The sequence below is a fragment of the Pithys albifrons genome, chromosome 8 (assembly GCF_047495875.1).
Source record: "Pithys albifrons albifrons isolate INPA30051 chromosome 8, PitAlb_v1, whole genome shotgun sequence".
Classification (NCBI taxonomy): Eukaryota; Metazoa; Chordata; class Aves; order Passeriformes; family Thamnophilidae; genus Pithys; species Pithys albifrons.
The window spans coordinates 12,989,574-13,011,036 of record NC_092465.1 but is presented as its reverse complement, the minus strand read 5'-3'; the positions used below and the strand labels follow the sequence as shown (position 1 = coordinate 13,011,036).

At 40.2% G+C, this 21,463-nt stretch overlaps 2 protein-coding genes across 5 annotated transcripts in view; both read left to right on the top strand.

The window, feature by feature from the left end:
- The window catches only part of PTPN4 (protein tyrosine phosphatase non-receptor type 4), a 151,527-nt gene extending 144,264 nt beyond the window's left edge, over window positions 1-7,263 (top strand). For both annotated transcript variants that reach the window (XM_071563010.1, XM_071563009.1), the window contains exon 27: window positions 739-7,263. In XM_071563010.1, the coding sequence (XP_071419111.1) occupies window positions 739-825 (87 nt within the window). In that variant the 3' untranslated portion in view covers window positions 826-7,263. The remainder of the gene's footprint in view (window positions 1-738) is intronic.
- Window positions 7,264-9,877: 2,614 nt separating this feature from the next.
- Window positions 9,878-21,463, top strand: part of EPB41L5 (erythrocyte membrane protein band 4.1 like 5) — a 57,711-nt gene continuing 46,125 nt past the window's right edge. Inside the window, exons 1-3 of one of the 3 annotated variants that reach the window (XM_071562868.1) lie at window positions 9,878-9,977; window positions 10,609-10,793; window positions 20,929-21,033. In XM_071562868.1, coding sequence (XP_071418969.1) covers window positions 10,614-10,793; window positions 20,929-21,033 — 285 coding nt within the window. In that variant the 5' untranslated portion in view covers window positions 9,878-9,977; window positions 10,609-10,613. Of the gene's footprint in view, window positions 9,978-10,235; window positions 10,291-10,608; window positions 10,794-20,928; window positions 21,034-21,463 lie in introns of those variants that run through there. The other 2 variants (XM_071562870.1, XM_071562869.1) reach the window with 2 other exon arrangements.

The following is a 21,463-nucleotide window of genomic DNA, read 5'->3' as shown; positions in this document are numbered from 1 at the left end:
AGTAAATATGTTAATAGTCCCATTCAAGATCCGACATCACTAATTACTGCATAGAGAGGGCCTTTCTGACCACGACGGTGTGCTGCTGTTCTGAGCAGCAGATAACATGTTGGGCAGGATTCAGCATTAGTTTTGGCGCTTTGCGTTTAGTTCATTTTGTTTTCATTATATTCTAATTTGATTGCTGTGGGGTTTTTTTACTATTACTAGTTTTAAACAGTTATTGGCCTCAGTGTATGCGGGTGCTAGACTTGAATGCATTGAAGAGTAAGACATTATATAGTGTTAAGAAACAGGAGGTGTGGCTTTTTAAATATGAAATAGTTTTCTTTTTTATTAAATTCTGAGAGGGAGGTGCCAGTAATGTGCCAGAATCAATGTAAGTATGAAAAAGTACTTTGAAAATATAGTTTCTGGGTCCAAGGGTGTGAAAACTTGAGGTCAGTGAAACTTCAGCAAGAAAATAAAGAGCATAAAATTACTAAATAGGTGATACAATAATAGTACTGAGTTTGTGGGTATGACTTTTGGCATGTATTTCAAAGTGCTAGTTCTTTGGTTGAGAAACAAAATAGTCTGATATAAAGTTCCTGTTATATTTCCTAAACTAACTTTGAAGAACAGTTCCAGGCTGTCAAGAGAATGGGATGGGGAAATCTTAACAGTCCATTTCTGTTTCCAAATGACATTTTTCAGTTACATTTCTTTGTAATTTACCGAATCTGCTTTCCTTTTCAGAGTCAGTACAGATTTGTATGTGAAGCTATTTTGAAGGTGTATGAAGAAGGACTTATTAAACCTTTACAAGCATCACTGCATAAGTAAAGAGCAAAAAAACCTATGATATCAATTGAGGAATCTTGTCCTCTATAATGAACTGGCAGCATTCTTTGTGCCATAATACTGCTTGCAGGAAATGATAGTGAAGTACAGCAAAGAATTGACAAAGGACTTTGAAAACTTCAGCACTGTTGCACTTTACGTTGAAACAAAATCAGTCTCTGAAACTCTTCTAACCTTCATCTGTTTGAAGACTTTATTTTCCTGATTTGCTCCGAACAAACCATAAACTGAAAGAACTAGTTGTGTTCAGGGTAATCTCTGATATTTCATTGTAGTGCCATATACTGCGCTTCTGGTTGAATTGCTACAAACAAGGCTTGGAATTACTTCACTCTGTTTTACACCCATGTCTCTTAAAATGAAAAACAAATGAAAAAATACACTAAGCCATGGTCTTTTTCCAGTGCAAGGTTTATTTACTATGTACAGACTCTCACTGTTTTGTTTTTTACAACATTAGCAATATTGCCGGTACTAGATAGATACACACTGCCTACTGATGCAGCACACTCTGTCCTACACCCTTACTAGACACCAGCTGGTTGTTAGAGGAGAGCTGGCATCTGTGTTAACCCAGCAGTAGCTGCATAATGCCCACTTACCAGCATCTTGTATGAAATAAGAACCATAAAAATTAAAAAAAAAAGAACAACAATACAAATAAACAGCATTTCTTTGACACAGCTTGTGTGTCACACACTGGTGTATTCTGGTTCATGTGACTTAAGAGTACGTGATGGGAACTAGTGCATGCATTATGTCTTAACCCCTTAAGTGCCTTGAGACTTACAGCGTACATCCAGTGAAAGGCACTCGTGATTCCGTGGGGGTGGTATTGTCCTGTCATATTTATCTTAATGGGTTCAGATTTTTAAAACAGCCCTTGGTGCTTGGAATGTGTTACCACAAGGGGTCATGGAAATACCATTCCCTCCTTCCTTATTCAAGTACCTGCGTGCTACTCTTGGTAGCCAAAGCACCTCTGCCAACTTAATGAATGAGCATTGTATGCTGCTGTGTTGTAATTATGTGAAAAATGTGACACATTCCTTCATTCCTTCCAACTAGTAACTTACTAGCATCTTATTACGAAGTGCTGGGAGATCATTAGAAGCTCATACTTCGTTTTATCTCTTTATTGAGAATAGCTGTCTTACTCAATTAGACATAACTCTTTAATAGCACTGATAATTAAGTTGAATTTAAAATCATATGTGATTTAATTCCATTTTCTGCTAACTAACTTGTTAAGTCCTCATAGTTGATTTCAAGCCATGTTCGTACAGGTCTGCCTTTTTTGGGGGGGGAGGGAGTGGGAGTAGAACACTAAGAAGTTATCCCAGAACTTAATTTTAATTTCATGATGACCCCAGTCGCCTTCTGTTATGCTTGTGCAAAATTGTTGCAGTTGGTATGGGTTGCTTTTTATTTAAATAGATAGAAGATTTGTAAGAAATGTCTGTCTGATACAGTATCTGAGCTCATTCTAAAGATGCATCAATGTCCCCATTTTTTAATATTTTTTCCAGTATAGGAGAAACCAAGTCAGAAGCAAAGGTATCCAGTGTAATATACTGTAAGAAAAAAATCAGTCACTTCTTTGACTGCCCTATGACAATACAACTTTGTGCCCTCTATTTAAAAGTTTTAATTTATTGTATTGGTTTCCTAAAAATGTTTATCCAGTAAATTTCGTTGTAAGCTATATAGAGCATAGAATTAAAATGGAGAGTTCTACGCTAAATAATTTTTAACTATTGAAGAATTATATTGTATAATATACTGTGTTATATGGACATTTGAAACAGATCAGCTGTGAACTATTAAGTAAAAAGGGATTCAGGCAAAGTGAAATCCTGGCTTATAACTTAGTAATAACCATGAACCACAATGCCAAATGGAAGATAGAGTTTTAAATATTTTTAGAAAACAAAATAATATTAGGAGGGCTGTGGCCCTGTTACTTATATTTCTAGATTTAATGCTTAAGTCAATATTATCCCTCAGTGAAAGATAAATTTACAAGAATCTCTGGATCTGATAAACTGAAAAAGAGTAACATGGTAGCTTTAATCTCAGTTATATTTTAAGCCATTTGCAACAAAATAAAATTCTTTAGAAATCTTTAACTTCCATGGGATGAGGTTATTAGTTGAGTTGCTGGCTAGTTAGAAGGTTATATTAAACTCAGCACTTAATGTCCAAAAAGTAAAATAATTCATCCAATTGAAAGAAATTTTCTTCCTAATCAAGTTGTAAACAAAAATAGCATTTGCCCTGTTATTCTGAGGGAAATCAGAAATTGAGTTTATAGCAACATTATATAGTGTTGATATGTCACATATTTAAATATTCTTATGTAAAGTTGCCAAAGCAGTTCATTCTAAAGTCCCATTTATACCACAATTAAGTGTGAGATATTTATTGGTCATCTGTCGTTCTTCTTTTGATTACAGATACAAGCAAGAATTAAGCACGTCTCCTCAAAATCTTCGTCTGCACTGACTTGTAGGTTATTAACTAGTTGCACTGGGGAAAAAATTGGAACAAAGTACCTATTTTAGTTAATTAGCCATCAGTGGACTCAGTGGCTTTTTGGCTTCTCCAAAGCCAAGATAATGGTAACCAAAAACTGATTGGCAAAGAGAATAGCACTGAAGCCTTTCTGCAGCATAAATCAGATCTTTGTTTCTACCTGTTGTGGTATAAATGGCCTTTAAAATATTTTTATATGGCCAAGAAAAAGCAAAACTGCTTAATATTTTACTTTGGGTTATGAAGATCTGTATCATCCTTAAATGTTTTTTAAAGAGGTTTTTATATGTTTCATGCTGTACAAAACATGAATGTATCTTTCAGACATAATGACTTATAGACCTATATGTGATTGGTGTTATGACTGTTGGATTTTATGAATAATTATTTTCATACCATTTGATCAGGAAAAATGTTGGGTGGGTGTGGGAAAGAGTATGTTTGTAACACTTCCATGATACAAAATCCATTTAAAAAAAAAAAGTTTTCATTGTAAATAAGAGCAATATTATGAAAAATTTGTGCCAATGTACAATGTTAAGACTTTTGGTTTTCCTTTTACGTTCAGAATGAAAACTACCACTACCACCTTGTTTAAAGTGGATTTGAAGGGGGGGTTTAGTAGAAAGATATGGGGCTTTATGGAGGGCTTTTGATTGTTTTGGGGGCATTCTTTATTTTTGCTAAATACAAAATAAGATGCAGATATTGTTTAAGAAACTACCTACAGATTGTCAGCCAGTCCACTTTGAGAAATACTGCTTTAAATATCACAGAACTGATACCTAAAGATTTAATTTATCCTGAAATTGGAAGCTTTTGGTACTTGCAATCACTTGCAAGTCTTAAGCAGTAAAATACTGTTTCTATGCATTTATTTTTATCTATTCTCTCCCAGTTATGAAAAAGAGAAAGGCTGATTTATTTTTCTCGCTGTAGTTGATGCTAACTGACATTTCTTCCATGTTTTTCTGCTAAATCTTGAAAGCTTATATGGCATATAGATAAAGCAATAATACTTTAGAACATCTGATTACAGTCTAGCACACTATTAAAGAAAGGATGAGAAAGCAGCTGGGAGATTAAAGAGCATGAGAAGTTTGTTAAGGAACTTGTGTAGCTGGCAACTTTCTGTGGAGACCTTCCAAAAAGCTTTGTGGTACCTGTGGAAGGGCCAAAATGCAGCAGACCTGCTGCAGTTGCACTGCCCAGGGAGACAGGAAGGGAAGGTGTGGCATAGAGGTGTTGGAGCTCCAGGTACGCTGTGGAGCTGAATTATGTGATATTTTTATGCTTATGCAGTGTGTGTGCAGGTGTGTGGGGGATGTTTGATGGCTCAGGGAATTAGCATGAGCATGAAAAACTCTACAGGTCCACCAATTTCCAAGTGAAAGCAGTTTGTCCAGTAGTTTTGACTATAGAGCCACTATGCAGGCAATCTCCAAGCCCCTCAGCCCTGAGGAAAAAGGGAGGGACTTGGTTATGGTCCAAATGAAAATTTTGCATTTTTAGACTTCCACCAAGTACAGGAATGATGCCATCTAATGTTGTTCTGTTTTTAGCTCACATCTCAGGTCCCCAGTTGGCTGGGTTGAGTGTATTTGCTAAGTTTAGTACACATCCTTTGTCTTGAAAGTGGAAAAGCTCTTTTCCATTGTTACTTTTAGTGCTAGGATCCAGTATTAAAATTTGGTAAAAGCATATTCATTGATTAGCTGTGGATCTTGCATGAAATTATGGGGATTCATAATTAGTGGTGACTGGGAAGCTATTCGAAGGGGGAAATGGTTGGTTTGTTTCAGTGTAACTGTATGTCCAATCTGTTATCCCACTGGAATTAGAAATGAAAACACTTGTTTGTTTAGCAGTCTGCAAAGTAGGCCAGTTCTTTACTGAATTTTATCTCTGTGCTTGTTTCTCCCGCAAGTGTCCATCTTTTCAGTTCATAGGGCTTTTCCAGCTACAGGGTTTGATCTGGTACATAGAGCTGGCAGCTCTGGGTATTGGTTTGGGCATTTTTTGTTCATTGAGTGCTCAATGAAAAAAAGAAAAGATGAATCTCTTACTTAAAAAAAAACCCTGAAATTTTCAGTTTATAAATCTTTTCCATTAGCAGCATCATTAAAAGCCACTAAAATAGCTCTGATTCTGGTGTGCTGTGGCATCAACTCTGGTTCCATGGACTGGCTGACAGCTTGTGGGTTGTATTTTGTATTTAGCAAGCTTACACATTTTAAGGGGTAGTTTTTCTCAAAGTGTTTTGATGTTTGAATAGTAGCACTTTATCTCATGCTTACTACTGACTGAACTATTGGACAAAATAAATTCAGTTTGGAGAGAGATGCTTAATGGGTTTCTGAACAGAGATAATTCGGATTACACCCTGGTGCAAATGCTTTCTATTGTTCCAGCTATCTCTTGTTTATTGTTCATGTGTTTCTGAGGGGCTTTCAGAAAATAGATATTAATAAGATAATTCTAACATCTCAATTTTCCTGTCTTAAAAAGAATATGAAGCCTGCATTGGGTGGGGGGGAGGAAAAAAGGTGCAAATAGAAACCTACAGGGTACTTGTAAATTTATCTTTGTGATCTCTCTCAGCAAGCTGCAAATTAGCTACGTTTACTGTAAATGTTTTGCTAAGCATTTTTAACATTAGATCAATTACCTGGAAATAAGTATTTTTTTTTTACTTAACTTATTTGAATTTTGGTAACTAAAGGTAATGCACAACAAAGTTTAAGGAAGTCACTCTTTTACACTTAGGCCAGTGGCCTTAGACATGAGTGAAAGGGTTAAACAGTTTACGTTGAGCTGTTGTTTTCTTTAATAGAATATATCCACAAAGACTAGACTAGAAACAATCCAGTGCAATTATCTCGGTACTTTGGGGCACCACAGTAACAACCCATAATAATCTTACAGGAAAATTAAGGTAAGAGAGTGAAGGTTTTATCTTATCCAGTGTATCCAGATTTGTTTTCCATTTGGTTTGCTTCATTTACCAGTGATCCCATTTTAACCCGTCAATTTAGCAGGGCTGTTTGTGTAAGGTTTGGGGTTTTTTTCTGTAACAGGTGCTATATTATGTGTAAATACAAAGGGAAGAATATTATTTAGATCATTATTAACAATCAGATGGTGGCAATATTTTTGCTAGTTACTTCTGGTAATTAATTGGCATCTCCAGCTGTGGCTTTCAGTTGTCAAATTTCATCTCAGTTTCATCCTGCTGAATGATGGACTGCAAGTGTGGAGTAAATCATCTCAGAGCTGTATAGCTTTTTTGTCGTTTAGACTAACTCTTGTGTATCTTTATTAATGTTGGGGGGAATGCAAAGGTTCTTCCCTTAAGTAGACTTTTGCCTATAAATTTGTTTAAAAAGCACATGAGGGGGAGGGAAAAAAACAAACCAACAACCTAAATGCACCATCTTGGCTAAGCAGCCAGGGTGGTTGATGGAAAACAATGGAAACTTGAAATTGGTCAACACTGGACAATGTGAAAATAAATCCAGCTTTTGTCACTGCAGCTACTGTATGCTTTAAAGGGCCTTATGTATTTGTCCTCATTTTGATAAAATGAAATTTCTTGCCATTAAAATGGTACACTAACTTCTACCGAAAACCAGCAGTTCCCAGGATAAATATGCTTATTAACATTTAACAAGTCTTGGTTTAGTCTTAAGTAAAATTTCATTCTATTATGTGAAAAATGCTGTTTTGCATATTTTGTGGATATATTTAATTTCAGTTGACAAATAGTTGTCTAGGTACAGACTTGAAAACATATATATATAGTTTACTTGTGGATCTTAATTGTTTAATTGCAAAATAAAGATGTGCTTTAGTAATTTAAAGTTTAATATTTTCTTGTGACTTTCTTGCCACTGTGCACATGGTTTTGCTCTGCTTCATTTATGTGTGTCCAATGTCACGGATGTTCACCTTGTACTTTACGTCTTGACATTGTATGACATAAATACATCCCTATGGATTGAGCACTAGAAGAGGATGCTAAATTATCAGGAATTAAATTGCTTGTTTACAGTAACCGCCCACATTTTTTACCTGAAAATGTACTGCAAGTTTTTGTCTAATGGAAGAATAAGGAGTTAATTATCTTGTACATTGAGTGTTATGGAGACAGTGTTCAGTAGAGATTATAGTCTGATCACAAAACTGAGGATATGAGGAATGCTGATGCAAAGTACAAAAAATTCCAGATGGAAGTTTGTGATGAAATCACATGCCAAAAAGTGAGGTGATGTTCAAAACTAAAGTGGGAAAAGGTGATGAAAGGACATAAGAGGCAAGACAAAAATCTCAGGAAGGATAAAAGTCTTAAGAGATCCCTGTATGCACTTAATGTCACTTATTAATACAGGACTTTAAAGTGAGGACAAGGTGTTTGGATTTGAAGTACAAAAAGATAAACTAGTGGAAAAGCATTTCAAGGAGTAAAACAGAAGTAGTAAGAGGCAGTCAGTAGGAAGTTTAAACTTGGAAAGGGAAGACTGGATAGATGACAAGTCACAGATACCACAGCTGAATGTGCATATACTTGAATTGTATTTGAGCAGCAAATAGTGAGGAAGGAGTAGACTGTAATTACTTGAAGAGTAACACGAGGTAGTGTGAAGTGGGAAGCAAAAAATGAGCCAAAGTTGTGTCACTGAAGCAACAGGAAGGAAATAATGGAATACTTTATGGTAACATGAGAGCTTGTGAATGAGTGGAAAGAAACTCAGTTTGAGGAAATAGTTGAAGATGGTTAGAAAATTTAGGGACAACCTTCAAGAATTAGGGAATTCCCCAGAATGCTTAACCTAATAGGAGAATGTGAACTGGTGTAGACATAATAGCAAGGAGACTCCCATCTACCTGACAGATCTCCACTAGAAACTAAGCATCTTTGACGTGCAAACAATCTGCAATGAGAATCAGAAACCCTCAAGATAAATTATTTATTTAATAAGATTTTGTATGTCTTTTTGGGAACTTCATTGCAAGATGCCGCATGTATTTTGTGACAGACTACCAGGAGCAAGCATAGTCTCTTCCTCTTATACAAAGTATCTAAATTTCCCCCGTTTTGTGATTCATGTTCCTGCATAAATAACCAGGCACAAACCTGAATCTCACCTTTCCCCAAGCTTGCCTTGCTCCCACTTGGGGCAGGAGGATTACTCTGTTGCCAACACAGACATTTAACATTAAAATCAGCCTGTTGTTTCATCATCAAATTGTGGGCAATTACCTGCCAACTTCTCCCCACTCCGCCCCCCCCCCCACCCCCCCCCCCCGCTCCATTTCAGCAAATTACATGAATCTGCCATTTATATATATTGCCATTTGTATATATTGGGGCACTGGAGCTGGTTTGGCCATAGGAAGGTACTAATGTGGGTTTCATTATGTGAGTTCCTCTGCATGGCAGGTGAGTGACTGATTAGCTCAGCCCCAGATTCAGAGCTGAGCGTAGAAAATGCCGTGTTATCATTAACCAAAGTCTCTGCTTTCCCAGACTATTATGTAGGCTGGATTCCCAGTTATCCTGGGATTTTGAAGGAGTCTGGCTCTCCTTTTACTCAGAGCTTTGTCACTTCGCTGGCAGAGTCTATATTGCCTTCCTGAGGTTTTCCTTTTGGAGATCTCAAATACTGGCTTGGACACAAATATTTACGTTCTAAGAAAACCACAGTGAAGTGCAGCTCTTTGTAATTGATGCCAAGGGGCAAGGATTGTCCCCTGGGGCCGGGGCAGCAGGTGGGGGAAAAGCAGTACAAGCCCCGCGGATCTCCGTGTGTTTCTGGAGGCCCCGGAACACAAACTGCACTTTGTGGCGGCACCGCATTTCAGCGTTAGATACCAGCGGTGTTCGCTGGCAGACGGTTCTGCTTTATGGAATACACTGCTCCCGCCGCCCTTCCAGGCAGTGTGTAAAGAGACTTATTTTTTTCCAAACTTGATGGTTTGGGCGCGCGTTTGCCTGAAAGTTCCAGTTCCCGCTGGGATCCCAAGCTGGTCCCAGTCCTGGCCAAGCCGCTGCGACGCGTGAGCAGAAACTCCACAAACGGAGCGAAAGGCTCGATTCCCTGGGCGCTGCCCCACCGCTCCCGCTGCCTGCGCGGCCCCTCGCGCCGCTCCAGGCTCCATACCCCCCCGCGCAGCACGTGGTCCGCGCCGCGCCCCCCACGGCGGCCCCTCCGCCGGGCGAAACCACCTGGCACGGGAGGGGGGGCGTCTCTGCTGCATCGGGCCCCGCCCCGTTAAAGGGGCGATGGCCTCCTGGCGCGGTGGGAAGCACAGCGTTCCCTCTCCCGTCTGGCTACTGCCTTCCTTCCACGCCGCCCTCCGCCTGCATCTCCGCGCCGCGGCCGAGCGGGACAGCGCGGTCTCGGGAGCCGCCCGGTGAGTGAGCACGGAGGGCAGGGCATAGCCGGCGCGGCGCTGCCCGTTTAAGGACCTCCCACGTCGCTCCGCCATGTCCAGCGGCCCGGCCCCTCCCGGGGCTCCCTCGCCGCCCCCCGCCCGCCCCCGGGCCTGGAGCCGCCGCCGCGGGGACTCGCCCGCTGCGCCGCGGGGCCGCCCGGCAGGTGAGACCGCCCGGCCCGGCAGGCCGCGACCCCCGGGCGGCGGGGCCGGTTATGTAAGGCTGGGACAGGGGCTGCCGAGGGGGGTCGCGGCCGCGGGGTCGGGGCTGAGTCCCCGCCGAGCTCCAGGTGTGTGTTTGCCCCTGGCGGGAGGGGCCGTGCCCGAGGGGCTCCCGCCGGTCCGGGCTGAGCATTCCGGTGGGAAAACCTATCGCTGGTGTTCCGCGGGAGGAGCCGGGAAAGGAGCCGCCGTGTGGAGCGCTCAGCTGCTTTCCAGCTCCCAGAGAACATTCCCGTCTCGCCGAAGTGTGCGGCGGTACAGTTCATTTGGGGGGGGTTTGTTTTAATGGAAGGTTGCAGATAATTGTTGGAAATTTGCACGACCCCTGCTTTCTTCCCCGGAACGTACTTTCAGATTACTCCGAAAGAATCATCCAACCACCGTCAGTCAAAGCTTTGAGCTGGGTGTTTTTTCAAAGTAGCCGAAGACTGATAAAATTTAAACCAAAGCATCTGTTTGCGTCTGACACTTGTTTATCGAAGTTTGGTATTTTCTAAGAACCTCTAATGCAGGTTATTTATCTTTCTTTTTGTTAAAAGTTAACATGTTATTTTTCTTTCTTGGATTTCTTAGCAAAGATGCTGAGCTTTTTCCGTCGCACCCTGGGCCGGCGGTCCATGCGGAAACATGCGGAGAAGGAGCGGCTGAGAGAGGCCCAAAGGGCTGCCACGCACATCCCCGCTGCCGGGGACGCCAAGTCCGTCATCACCTGCCGAGTGGCGCTGCTGGACGGGACCGACGTCAGCGTGGACCTGCCGGTACGAGCGATGCGAGTTTGTGTGTTCGGTACAGCTGGTTTGTGTCAGGGTGACTGTGGTGGCTGCTGTTTACAGGCTTGGTAAAGGCACAGCTGTTTGCCGTTGCAACCGACCCTGTGACTTGATGTTCGATAAGTCACTGGTCGTAAAGAGGTGCTGAATGAATAGTTAACTTAGTCATTGGCTAAAACTGGAGAGTGTTTTGTTGCATGCCGTTGAGCCGTATATGTGTAATACTTTCTAGTGTGTTAATGTAATCGTTGTGCTAAGGCTTCATTTACAGAGGGTAGCTGATAGATGAATTGGATTTTCATTTTGGTGAACAATATATCTTGAGAAGGAGAGTAATTCTCTCCGTGTAATTCTGTTGAAGAGAATAGATGAGAAGAAATACAAACAGTCATTTCTGTGTGGCTTTTGTTTGGCTTGGTTTTGTCAGAGATGGATGCAGTTTTTAACGCTAACTTGAGAGGGGAGGGATAGAGGAAAAAATCTATTTCCTTCCCCTCCTCAGGGCAGATTATAAAGCAGGGATTGTCTCATAGCATAGTGTTCTATTGGGAGTGAGGTGTTAGCCACTATTTTACATTTCTAAAGCTTCTTTAATATGCAGGTGCCTGTTCTGCTTTCCTAATTATATGCCTGGTTTTGGCCAACAGGATGAACAGTAGCAACAGAAGCCACGTGCTCTGTTTTTCCATTACAGTGTGTTATAGTTGTTAGTGACTTGTTTTGAGCTCGCAGAGCTGGGTGTTAGGAAGTTAGGAAACTCTGGATCTGTGAGACCTGAATTTTGGCTGCAATCACAGTGGTGCTGGTGTTGGAACTGCTGACTAGAAAGAGCACACAGGGCAGCCAGTCTTGAAACAGCTTTTCTCTCTTCTCTTTCGTATTTGAGCCACCATTTTAGAGGGTTTAGGTATTGTGAGGAAGTCAGCTTTTTGACTGAGCAGTATTGTTGATGTAGTGAGCAGAAATAACTCTTATGATATCCAGAACTCCAGAGTTAGAGGAACTTTGGTATCGTTACTTGCAGAATGACTATACAGATAGGTGTTTATAGAGGGCAGTAAAACTAATTTGTACATCTCCGAAGCATTGTAATGAACATATCCAGTGCTTCTTAGTGCCTCAGATGTTTGATTTGAGGCCAGGAATGCTCACAAACACTTTATAGCAAGAATTAACACTTAAAAAGTACTCAAGTTTAAATTGGTGTCTCTGCATAACCAGAGCAGTAACCTTTGGAGCAGGAGTTGGCTCTGTAGGCAAATTCCTGGCGGCTCTAACAACATTGCTAAGGCTTTGAGGAGCATAAATTGAACCTGAAGAGGTGTCACGACCTGCCACCTGGACTATAAAACTTAGACCAGGGTGCAATAGTAACTATTTATTTCTACAGGAAACTTTTTTCATTCCTGCTTTTTTCTTTATAAGCCAGTATAAAGCCTTGTCTGTGGACATGTAAGTTATGAGAAACAGTAGCCAAGTATGTCAAATCAAGATAGCTAGATGATATAATTGCAGTGCATCATCAGTGGCTGACATGCACCGGTTTCTTTGGTGATGAAAATAAATTGAAAGTAGATAAAATGTTTTATTTCAAACTTCTTAGAGTGTTTATTCTTGTTTCTCCACTTGGCAGTGTTTGTATTTTGGGGCTTACTCTTAAAGAGGAAACTAAAAAAAGGGTAGAGGAGGCAAAGCATGAAATATAAAATCCTAACAAAACAACATTGCTTTCTGAAATCTAAAACATAAATTAAAAACACATGTGTGTATGTATATATTTTCTTCTTTTACAAAAACTTTCTTTGAGAATCTTTGTCCTCTTTGAAATATGACCTTTTCCGAGACTGATTCTGTTACTTTGTTGTCAGTAGATTTGCTTTAAAATGAGTGCCTTATCTCAGAGAGGTGCTCTCTGGTCTGCCAGTTCAGTTGTGCACAGTCCCGTTGTCTACCTAAGTACTGTGAATTTGTTTTATTTAAAAAAATAAATAACAAAGTTTTTCCTAAGACTGAGTCATTTAGCAAACAGGTTAGTTCACAGCTAGAGAAAAAGTTACCTTGGCAGGAGTGAATGCCATACCTTTTTAAATCCATGGCTACACAAATACTTTACAGCGGCATAAGTTGTTGGTGCCACAGGAAGAAAAGATGTTCCTTTTGTTATTGCATTTGTCCTTGTTTTCACGTACCCCTTGGCAGAAGAAACAGTTTTTTGGCAGCCAGGCAGTAAGTGAAGTCAAGAAAATGCTGTGGCTGAAAATAACCGGTATAATTTTGTTATGTTAGGTTCCAGCTGGAGTGATTCTCCAATCTGGTTCCCCATGTGCCTCCCCAAATGTGGTGAAGAAGCATTTAGAGGTGATACCAGGCTTAGGTTTGCTTAAAATGCTCTTGAGCTGTATCCCTACAGTGAATTTGCTACTGAGAAGAGTATTCCGAGTTACAGTTGTTCATATAATTGAACCTGAGATTGCTGAATTTCTATTTAAATTAAAAAACAAAAAACAAAACAAAACAAAAAAAAAAAGGAGAAAAACCAACCACAGGGAACATGAAAGCCAAACACACTTCAGAGTCTTTTGCACCAAAGCAACAAAGACTGATGTTTTATGAATATTGACAATGAGACAGAAGGGACATGTTGTAAATTATGCGGTTGAGATTTAATTTATTAAACAGAGAGCCAGGATTTCAGCAGTAACTCTGCTTTTTGTCCACTGATCTTATCTCTGGTGTCTGTCAAGCCACTTAACTGTCTGCTTTTCTATTTCTTCTGTAATCTTTAATTACAAAATTGCCTGACTTGAACCGTTCATCAAAGCTGCAGATATACACAGTACACAGGCTGGTTCTTTTTAGGAATCTATTCATTTTGTAGCTGTGTCAATGACTGAAGAATATCAGTGTCATGTGTACTATTTACTGACACTTTGCTATGTTCAAAATGGGAGGCATGAACTTTATGACACTTATCAGTGTTCTTTTGGGGCAGATCGAAAGGTGTCAGTTTTTTTCACACACCTTCATCTCAGATTTAACGTGTTTTTCCTCATCTGTCACCACTCTTTTGAAACTTTATGTTTGTCCAAATGTTTTCAGTGATTTTGATAAACTTTACCTGCTTAGTGAAACACTAAGAAACTTATTATTTTGTTAATCTATAAAAAATTTGTATAAAACAGATGTTATCTGTAACTGCTTCTGTTGATGATGTTCACTACACATTCTGCTTTACTGTTAATTTGCCTTGAGTTCCACTTGATAAAAGTTGGCCTGTGCTTTTTCTTCCAATTGTTTTAAGATCCACAGGTGGAATGTTTGCTGAGTGGTATGAGCAGTTGAGAGGACAAGAACTGGTTTGCTGACATCCCTTATCTTATTTTTAATCCTGTTCCCATGCGAAACTAAACTCCACTGCACCTCTGGAATTCCCAAAGTTCCAAAGCCATGAACAGCCTAGGTTTGCTACCAGAAAACTCAGTCAGCTCAATCTACCAATCTGGGCTCCCAAGGAACCCCCCAACAGCTGGAATACTGGTTCTTCTGCTGGTCATAGTTTGTGGGGAAAGACAGGTTAGGGGCAAAGCTTATAGCAGTGTTTTTCCTTGAAAGGTGTTTTTAACTGGGGTCACCAACAGCTTGTGAAATTCTTGTGAACAAAAATATTTGTCAGGAATTTCAAATAAAGTGATGCTTTCAGTAGTAGAGACCTCCAGAGAATTTTTAAATCAAAATATCTAAAAATTGAGTATTTATTGTAGAGAGTGACAATTCTACTCATGACACTAACTGGGAGAGGGAAAAGATAAAGTAGACAGAAGGGAGAAATGGTAACAAATAATGTAAGTACATACACTTGGAATGTGCACCTTTTTTAAAAACTAGTGGATTGCTTTCTGTGGAGGAACAAGGTCAGCCTTACAGTAGTGACAGATACAAGTGTAGTGTCTTACAGGAACAGCACTGTACCTTGTGTAAGCCAGGGGTGTATCAGTAAAAGAAACCGACCCTGCTTAACCCACAATTTACATAATCCTCTCATGGATAATATTGTGTTAATTGTATTCCAGTTCCTGTATGTACAGTCTAACTTTTAGGTAAAAACTTCCTAGTGGTATAAGATTAAAGACACAAATTATGAGAATGGATGCTCCCTGAGTAGTTTTTCATCTGGACTATTCTTTACTTATGCATGCATTAAATTTGATATGGAGATTGCAAAATGAGATGGTTTTGTCCTTATTACAATGAAGTATCATGATAACAAGGTCTTGTATAAACCAGTCCAAGAGCTCTGGAATAGCGGAAATGAACTAAGCTGTTTAGAGTTTTGAAGTACAAAATAAGATAAAAAAAGGACTGTGTTTGTAGTGATTATTTTAAATAAATAAATCAAAATGGAATGTGAAAATAATTAACGAGAGCCAATGGCTTTTTGTTTGGAGAGAGATGATCTGTGTTGATCCGACTACAAGATCAGAGATGTATTCTGATATTTGATTTTACTCAATAATCCACTGTTTTTCTAAAAAGCATGTAGAATACTTATGACCACTTGCTGAGTATTTGTAGCTGTAAATACAAAGTACATAATGCTGTTTGTGGCACAGATGCTGATTAACAAGAAAATGTAATACTACTAAAAATATTGGAAAATCAGTCATCAAATGAGTACTCCGAGTATTCAAGGCTGGCTTTTAAATTTTTGAAATAAAGCTCAGTGGACAAAAGTAATAAGGACATAAACATTTGAATGTGCCCCTTTGTGTGTGTGTGTGTGTTAAGGCTATAAGCTTTGGATTAAAACATTTTGTCTGAAGCTATTGATGTGCTTTTGAGTGTTTGGTTAAACTACTGAAAGACCTTTAGGGGACTGAAACTGGACAAATCAGTCTTGAGCCGAGTGTTCCGAAGCAGAGGTGCTGCCTGTGTGGTTTAAGGGGCTCCAGCCATAATGCAGGGTGATCTCTTGCTTCCTGGGGTGCCAGATTTAAATGCATGGTAAGGCATAGACAGGACATGCCGAGTCGTTCCGGGACGTGTGAGCAGCAGCAGAGTCACAGGCTGCCTGCTCCGAGTCCTGCCAGGAGTCCGGTCACTTCGGGGCAGTGGCAGGTGGAGCATTTCAGCCTTGCTCGATGCCCTGGCATGGTTGGAAAGGGAGGAAGGGAGCAGCTGGAAGGAAGCTGGGGCTGCTGTCAGGGTGGATCATTTGGCTTGCTCTGTGCTGCCAGAGTGGTTCTGAGGATGGTGCTGCAGGCTGGCTTAGTTACCCGAAGGTTCTGCTGTCAATTCTGCGTTCTTTATGCACAGAGTAATAGTGAATTTTGTCTGAAACTCTGCTTTGCTGCTCAGCTGCCCCGGCAAAGAGCTCAAAGACTTGAGACTCCAGGGTGCTCTTAATCAGAGTGCTCCTGAGAAACCTGCAGATGGAACACCAAACAACATGTTTGAGAGTATACTGAGGGGAGGCATTTAATCTGTAAACCTTAATGCTGAACAAGCAGTTTATATATATTCTGTATCAGAAAGAATTCAAAAATGGGGTCAATCAAACTTGTAGCTAGAAGATAAGAACTTTCAGGTAGATGAAATGGAGACTTCCACAAAACAAACTGACACGTATGAATGTTTTGAGTCTTTGTCTTTTTACGTAACAGGCTCAATAAGCCTGAGCGCAGTACTTTAAAAACCTTTTACATAGCGCTCTAATAAATGTACAGTAGTGATGGGTATTGAAATAAATTCTTTATGAAGATTTTTGAGAAGTGCTTTTTTCTTTCTCCAGAGAATAACAGAATAAAATGTTTAATGCCACTTGGTTGTCTTCCTGTATTTGTGATACATTGAGTAAATAGGATTGATAAGCTGTGTCTCTGGAGGTAGAAATTCTCTGCAGCCTTCCAGTCTGCAGGGCTTTGTATTCACAAGTGTATGGTGCGTTTTGTCAAAGACGGCCGATAAACCAGAGAGAAGCAGAACTGGTGTTCTGCTGCCATTGGCACCTTTAGATGAAGGAGAAAATGGACTCGGGAGTTTGGAAAAGTTACTTGAAAGATTGATGCTTGGAGTTTGAGGAGCAGCTACATTTGTAGGTCAGTACTTAAAGCCCTAAGAAGATCAGGGTGATACAAATAATGTGTATTTCTAACACTGCCTGTGTAAAGATAAGGGGTTTTAACCCCCCAGTTCTCCAGAAAACCTTAATGATGTTAACGCTTAGGGACCATTTGAATGATACTGAGTTGAAATATTTTTCCTTAAAGCTCAGTGTTGGAGCTTTCTTATGGCTTATTTTTTCAAAACGTCGTTGGGGAGAAGGGGATTTACTTCGTTAAAAAAGTGGACAGACTCATCTGCTGCTTCTGCTGCTCTGGTCTGCAAACATGCGTAGGTGACATCCTGGCAACTGGGTAGCTGTAAATCCTGAATGAGGATCCATCTCTACGGGGGGGGGGGGGGGGGGGGGGGGGGGGGGATGTGTGTGTAAACAGTGTATATCTAAGGAAACTGGTATGCATGTGAATGGTAACCCTCCTGATGGGTTGACTTTTGCTATTCAAAGGCTACTGGATGCAGTGGCTACAGTTACTGTTCTCAAAAAATACTAACAAACATTTGAAGAAATCTTCTGAATTAAAAGAACGCTGCAAAGACACAAGGAATTATAAATTTAATGAAGGTAATGCCTATTCATCTGTTTTTTTCAGAGTTCATCTTATATAGGGAACTCCTTTTCCTCACAAACTAAAGAAACAGGAGAAAGCTCCTTTTTCTGAGAAGCATTTTAGTAGTAAATCCATTAGGTGTGCATTTTCGTTTCGGGTTTGTTTTTTCTCAAGTTTTGGAAAAACAGCTACTTCGCTGTGATTAAAAACTTGATAAAAACGTTAAGAATTGAGCCCTTCAGCTGGTGCCCACCCAGCACAGCTCTCATCCCCAGCTTTTGCTGTAAGCTCGTATTGCTTCACCAGTGCTGTTCTGTCCTGACTGCTCTGGGACTGAAAGTGGCTTTTACATCAGTCATGCAGGTCGTGGAGCACCTGTTTGGCTTCCGCTCACGGATGCGTGTCCGTGAAATACCCGGTGCCTCAGACCGCGAGAAGGGGGTATAAATGCTGCCTCTCAAGTTGCAGGCCGAGGTGGGTGGATGTGTCCAAACCAGCTTATCCCGGCAGTGAAGGGACAAACCAGCACGCCGGGGTGAACCACCCAACGTTGCTGCCGAGCTACGGGGCTAAGCCCAGCCTTTGTAACACCCACTCAGCCAGCAATTGCAGTTATTGGGAGCAGCAGGAGGTGTCTTTAGGACATAGCTGGGAGCATCCCTTTCATTCGGGGAAGAGGGGGAGGGGGCCATGTGATTCATGCCAAAGTGATCAGAAGATGCTTTATCTCATTCCAGAGAACGGCAAAACCACTAGAGGCTGTGCCTTATGTATATGATACATTTTGTTAAACTTTTCCTCTTGTTGATTCTCCTGCTGTGAGACGTTTGCTGTTGTTTCCCACAGAGAATATCAAACTGTGTAAATCAAGTAGTCAGGTTTTACTGAGTTGCAAACCCATGAGCAATTTAATTTGTGCCCAGAAGGGAGGACCAGCCACTGACTGAACTGCTTGTGAGTAGAGTCGTTAATAGTTCATCGGTAACCATTAAGCAGTTTGAAAATATTTGTCCTTTGAGAGTAACCTGAGCTCTGCAGCAAAGGAAAGAGGAGGCGGAGGGGAAAGCGTGGGGTATCAGCGGGGTAACAGTGTTGCTTAAATTGAATGTTGACCTTAAAAAGTTAGGGCTGTTTTTCACAGCAAAATGTAAAGAAAGTGTATCTGTGCTTTTTGAAAATAGTGAGATCGCAGTTTGATTGACTACAGAGAAATTTATTTTGATTCCTACAAGTTGACTGGTTACAAAGCAGTAATATATTTTGTTGCCGTTTGTTTGCATATAAGGAGGAAGGACTGTAGTAAGTAAAGTGTGTGTGACACTTCTGCTGACTTGCACCAAATACAGCTGGTGATGATTTAATTCACATGCAGATTAGTACATAATTAATTCCATGTTGACAGCCCTGGTGATTTAAGGTAGAAAACAACGAGTAGCCCTGCAAATCTTTGCACAGCCACAGCTTCGGGGGCTTTGTACCACATTAGTCATTCTGGGTCCACTTAATCTTCGAGTCCTCTGCTGAGAGAACCGAAATGATGAACACACTGAAACTAACTTGGTGCTGCAGAAATTGGGGGTTAGTTTTTGGTAGTCTGAGATAGTATGTGCAGTATTCCAGGCTTGAGTCAAAGTGCTCCTGTCACCGACAGGGAATTTGGCTGAGATAACTCCTTAGTTACAGTTTTAAAAGATGACCTGCTGAGGAATTGAGAAGGATCTGAAACGTTCTGCTCAATAAGAACTGGTTTTCCACTAGACTAGCTACAGAAAGCTTCATGCAAAATAGAGTTGTTTTCTAGTTTTACTGTGGCAAATGCTGAATTTATTTTACTTGCATTATGTTACTATTTAAGCAGAAGATGTCCTGTGTGAGGAGAAATATCAACAGTTCAATGCCTTGGCCTTTAAGACGGGGGCTACAGACTCAAATAGTGCAAGTGTGGCTCTACGTATTGTAGATGGTTTGCCTTAAGGCTTCTGTTAGGAAACTTGCTGGTGTTTAATAAATCCATTGTTGCTGAGAAGTACTTTTTTCCTTATGTCAGCAGAAAAAACTTGCCCTAAATGAATTAGATGAGGTCAACATCTCAGTATTTTCATTACAGAGTGCTTTTCAGAATGTTATGTGGATGTGAGGTGCCCTGCTTGCCTTTCCTTCCCCCTGTTCTCCCCAGTACTTGGAAATAAATAAGTGCTAGAGAACTTGCTTGGCCAGGTTCAGTTCACAGACTTTTTTTTTAGATTTTGCTTTGAACTGTGATATATCATGAGGGATTTAAGTAACACATCAAGTAAACCAATGATTAGGACTGCAAAATTGAGTATAAAATATTTGAAGATCAGGGTAGAGAATGGTGGCAAAAATGAGAGATGCAGCTTTACTTAGATATTACTTGCTGATTAAATCAGGTTATTTCTGAGAATATGAATTTGACTGTCTCAGAATTTTGAGAGGTAGACTAAATCTGCTATTTAGTAGCTCACTAAAATATGCTTAGAAAGTTAGCCTATTTCTCAAGTTGTAAATGTATAAATATTAAGATAAAAGATTGCAAGACAATAGCACTATGGAAATAAAGAAATCCTTAAGCTACTTGCAGAGTAAGCATGAATCCTTTCTGAATTTCTTTCATTTAAAAATACTTCTTTTCAATACCATGACTTATACTTACTAATTTATTAATGTATTTTATTACATTTAGGCATCCTAGATATAACTGTTAAACTGTTCTTTCTGTTTGTTACTATAAGGGAGTTCATAGCATGAAAAATGTATGTCGTGTAGAAATTGCTCAGTGCTACTTATGTACCATCTCTTTAAAAAGAACTGTTTAATTTTTTAGATCATCACTGTAAAAATGATGTTTCCTTGGGGCCAGGGCTGAGTTTTTTTGTAAATGATGTATGAGCATACGTGATGACTTTTTGCACCTATAAGTGAGTTTTATGAATTTAATTTTGTAAATGTGTTATCTAGGTACTGTTTGTTCAAGTTGCTTGCCCCAGACTATTTCCTCCTAGCTGTTGAAAGCGCTTGCTAATGGAATGCTATATCCTAATTCTATAGGCTTCACTACCTGCTTCAAAACTGATGAATCACCCAGGTATCAAACAGTAATAAATTCATAAGCAATTTGCTGTACTTGGCTCTGAAATTTTCTGGTGCATTAGTTATTGCAGTTGTACTGGCAGTGTTTTCAGTTCTGCTGAATTTCAGTAAGGAGATCCTAAAAGGGAAAATTAAAAAATGATGTTTTAACACTTCATTGTGCTTCCTGGGGGGTGTATTTTTGCCTTTGAGTAAAACAGCCATGAAAAAATGAGGGGGAAAGAAAAGGTGTCCATTTTATATTTTCAGAAGCTAAATTTTGGGATTGTCCTACTTTTGGAATTAGAATATAAAGCATGGCTAGAAGAAGGTAGATACTACAATAAATCCATTTGTATTTTCAGAAAAAAGCCAAAGGCCAACTGCTGTTTGAACAGATCATGTATCATCTGGACCTCATAGAAAGCGATTACTTTGGACTAAGGTTCATGGATTCCGCACAGGTGGCGGTGAGTAGCAGTGCTCTTCTTAAGCAACAGTCTGAAAGTTAAATTTTAATACTGTCAGAATTGCTATAAGAAAGCTACATTTTGTGAGTTAAGTTTTATGTGGTGTGTTAGTTTCAGTGTCCCCGAGTTCAATTCCGCCTCCATCACTAACATATTACAATATTCTTGTCTCTTCCTTTCTTGCCTTTCACGTGTTCCTGTCACACCTCCTGTTGTTACTGGGCAGGCTGGTCCAGTAGGACCCCCGAGCCTGGTGTGACCTCCAGCAACTCCTGGTGCTGCTGATGCAGAGGAAGGGGCAAAACCAGAGTGTGTGTTTGGCCCTTCATTGTTTTATGGAGTGGAGAGAGTTTTCCTTTGCCAATGCCATCAGCTTTCTCATCAGCAAAAGTCATCTTGTTAACATGTGCTTGCAAGAGGAATGTATCTT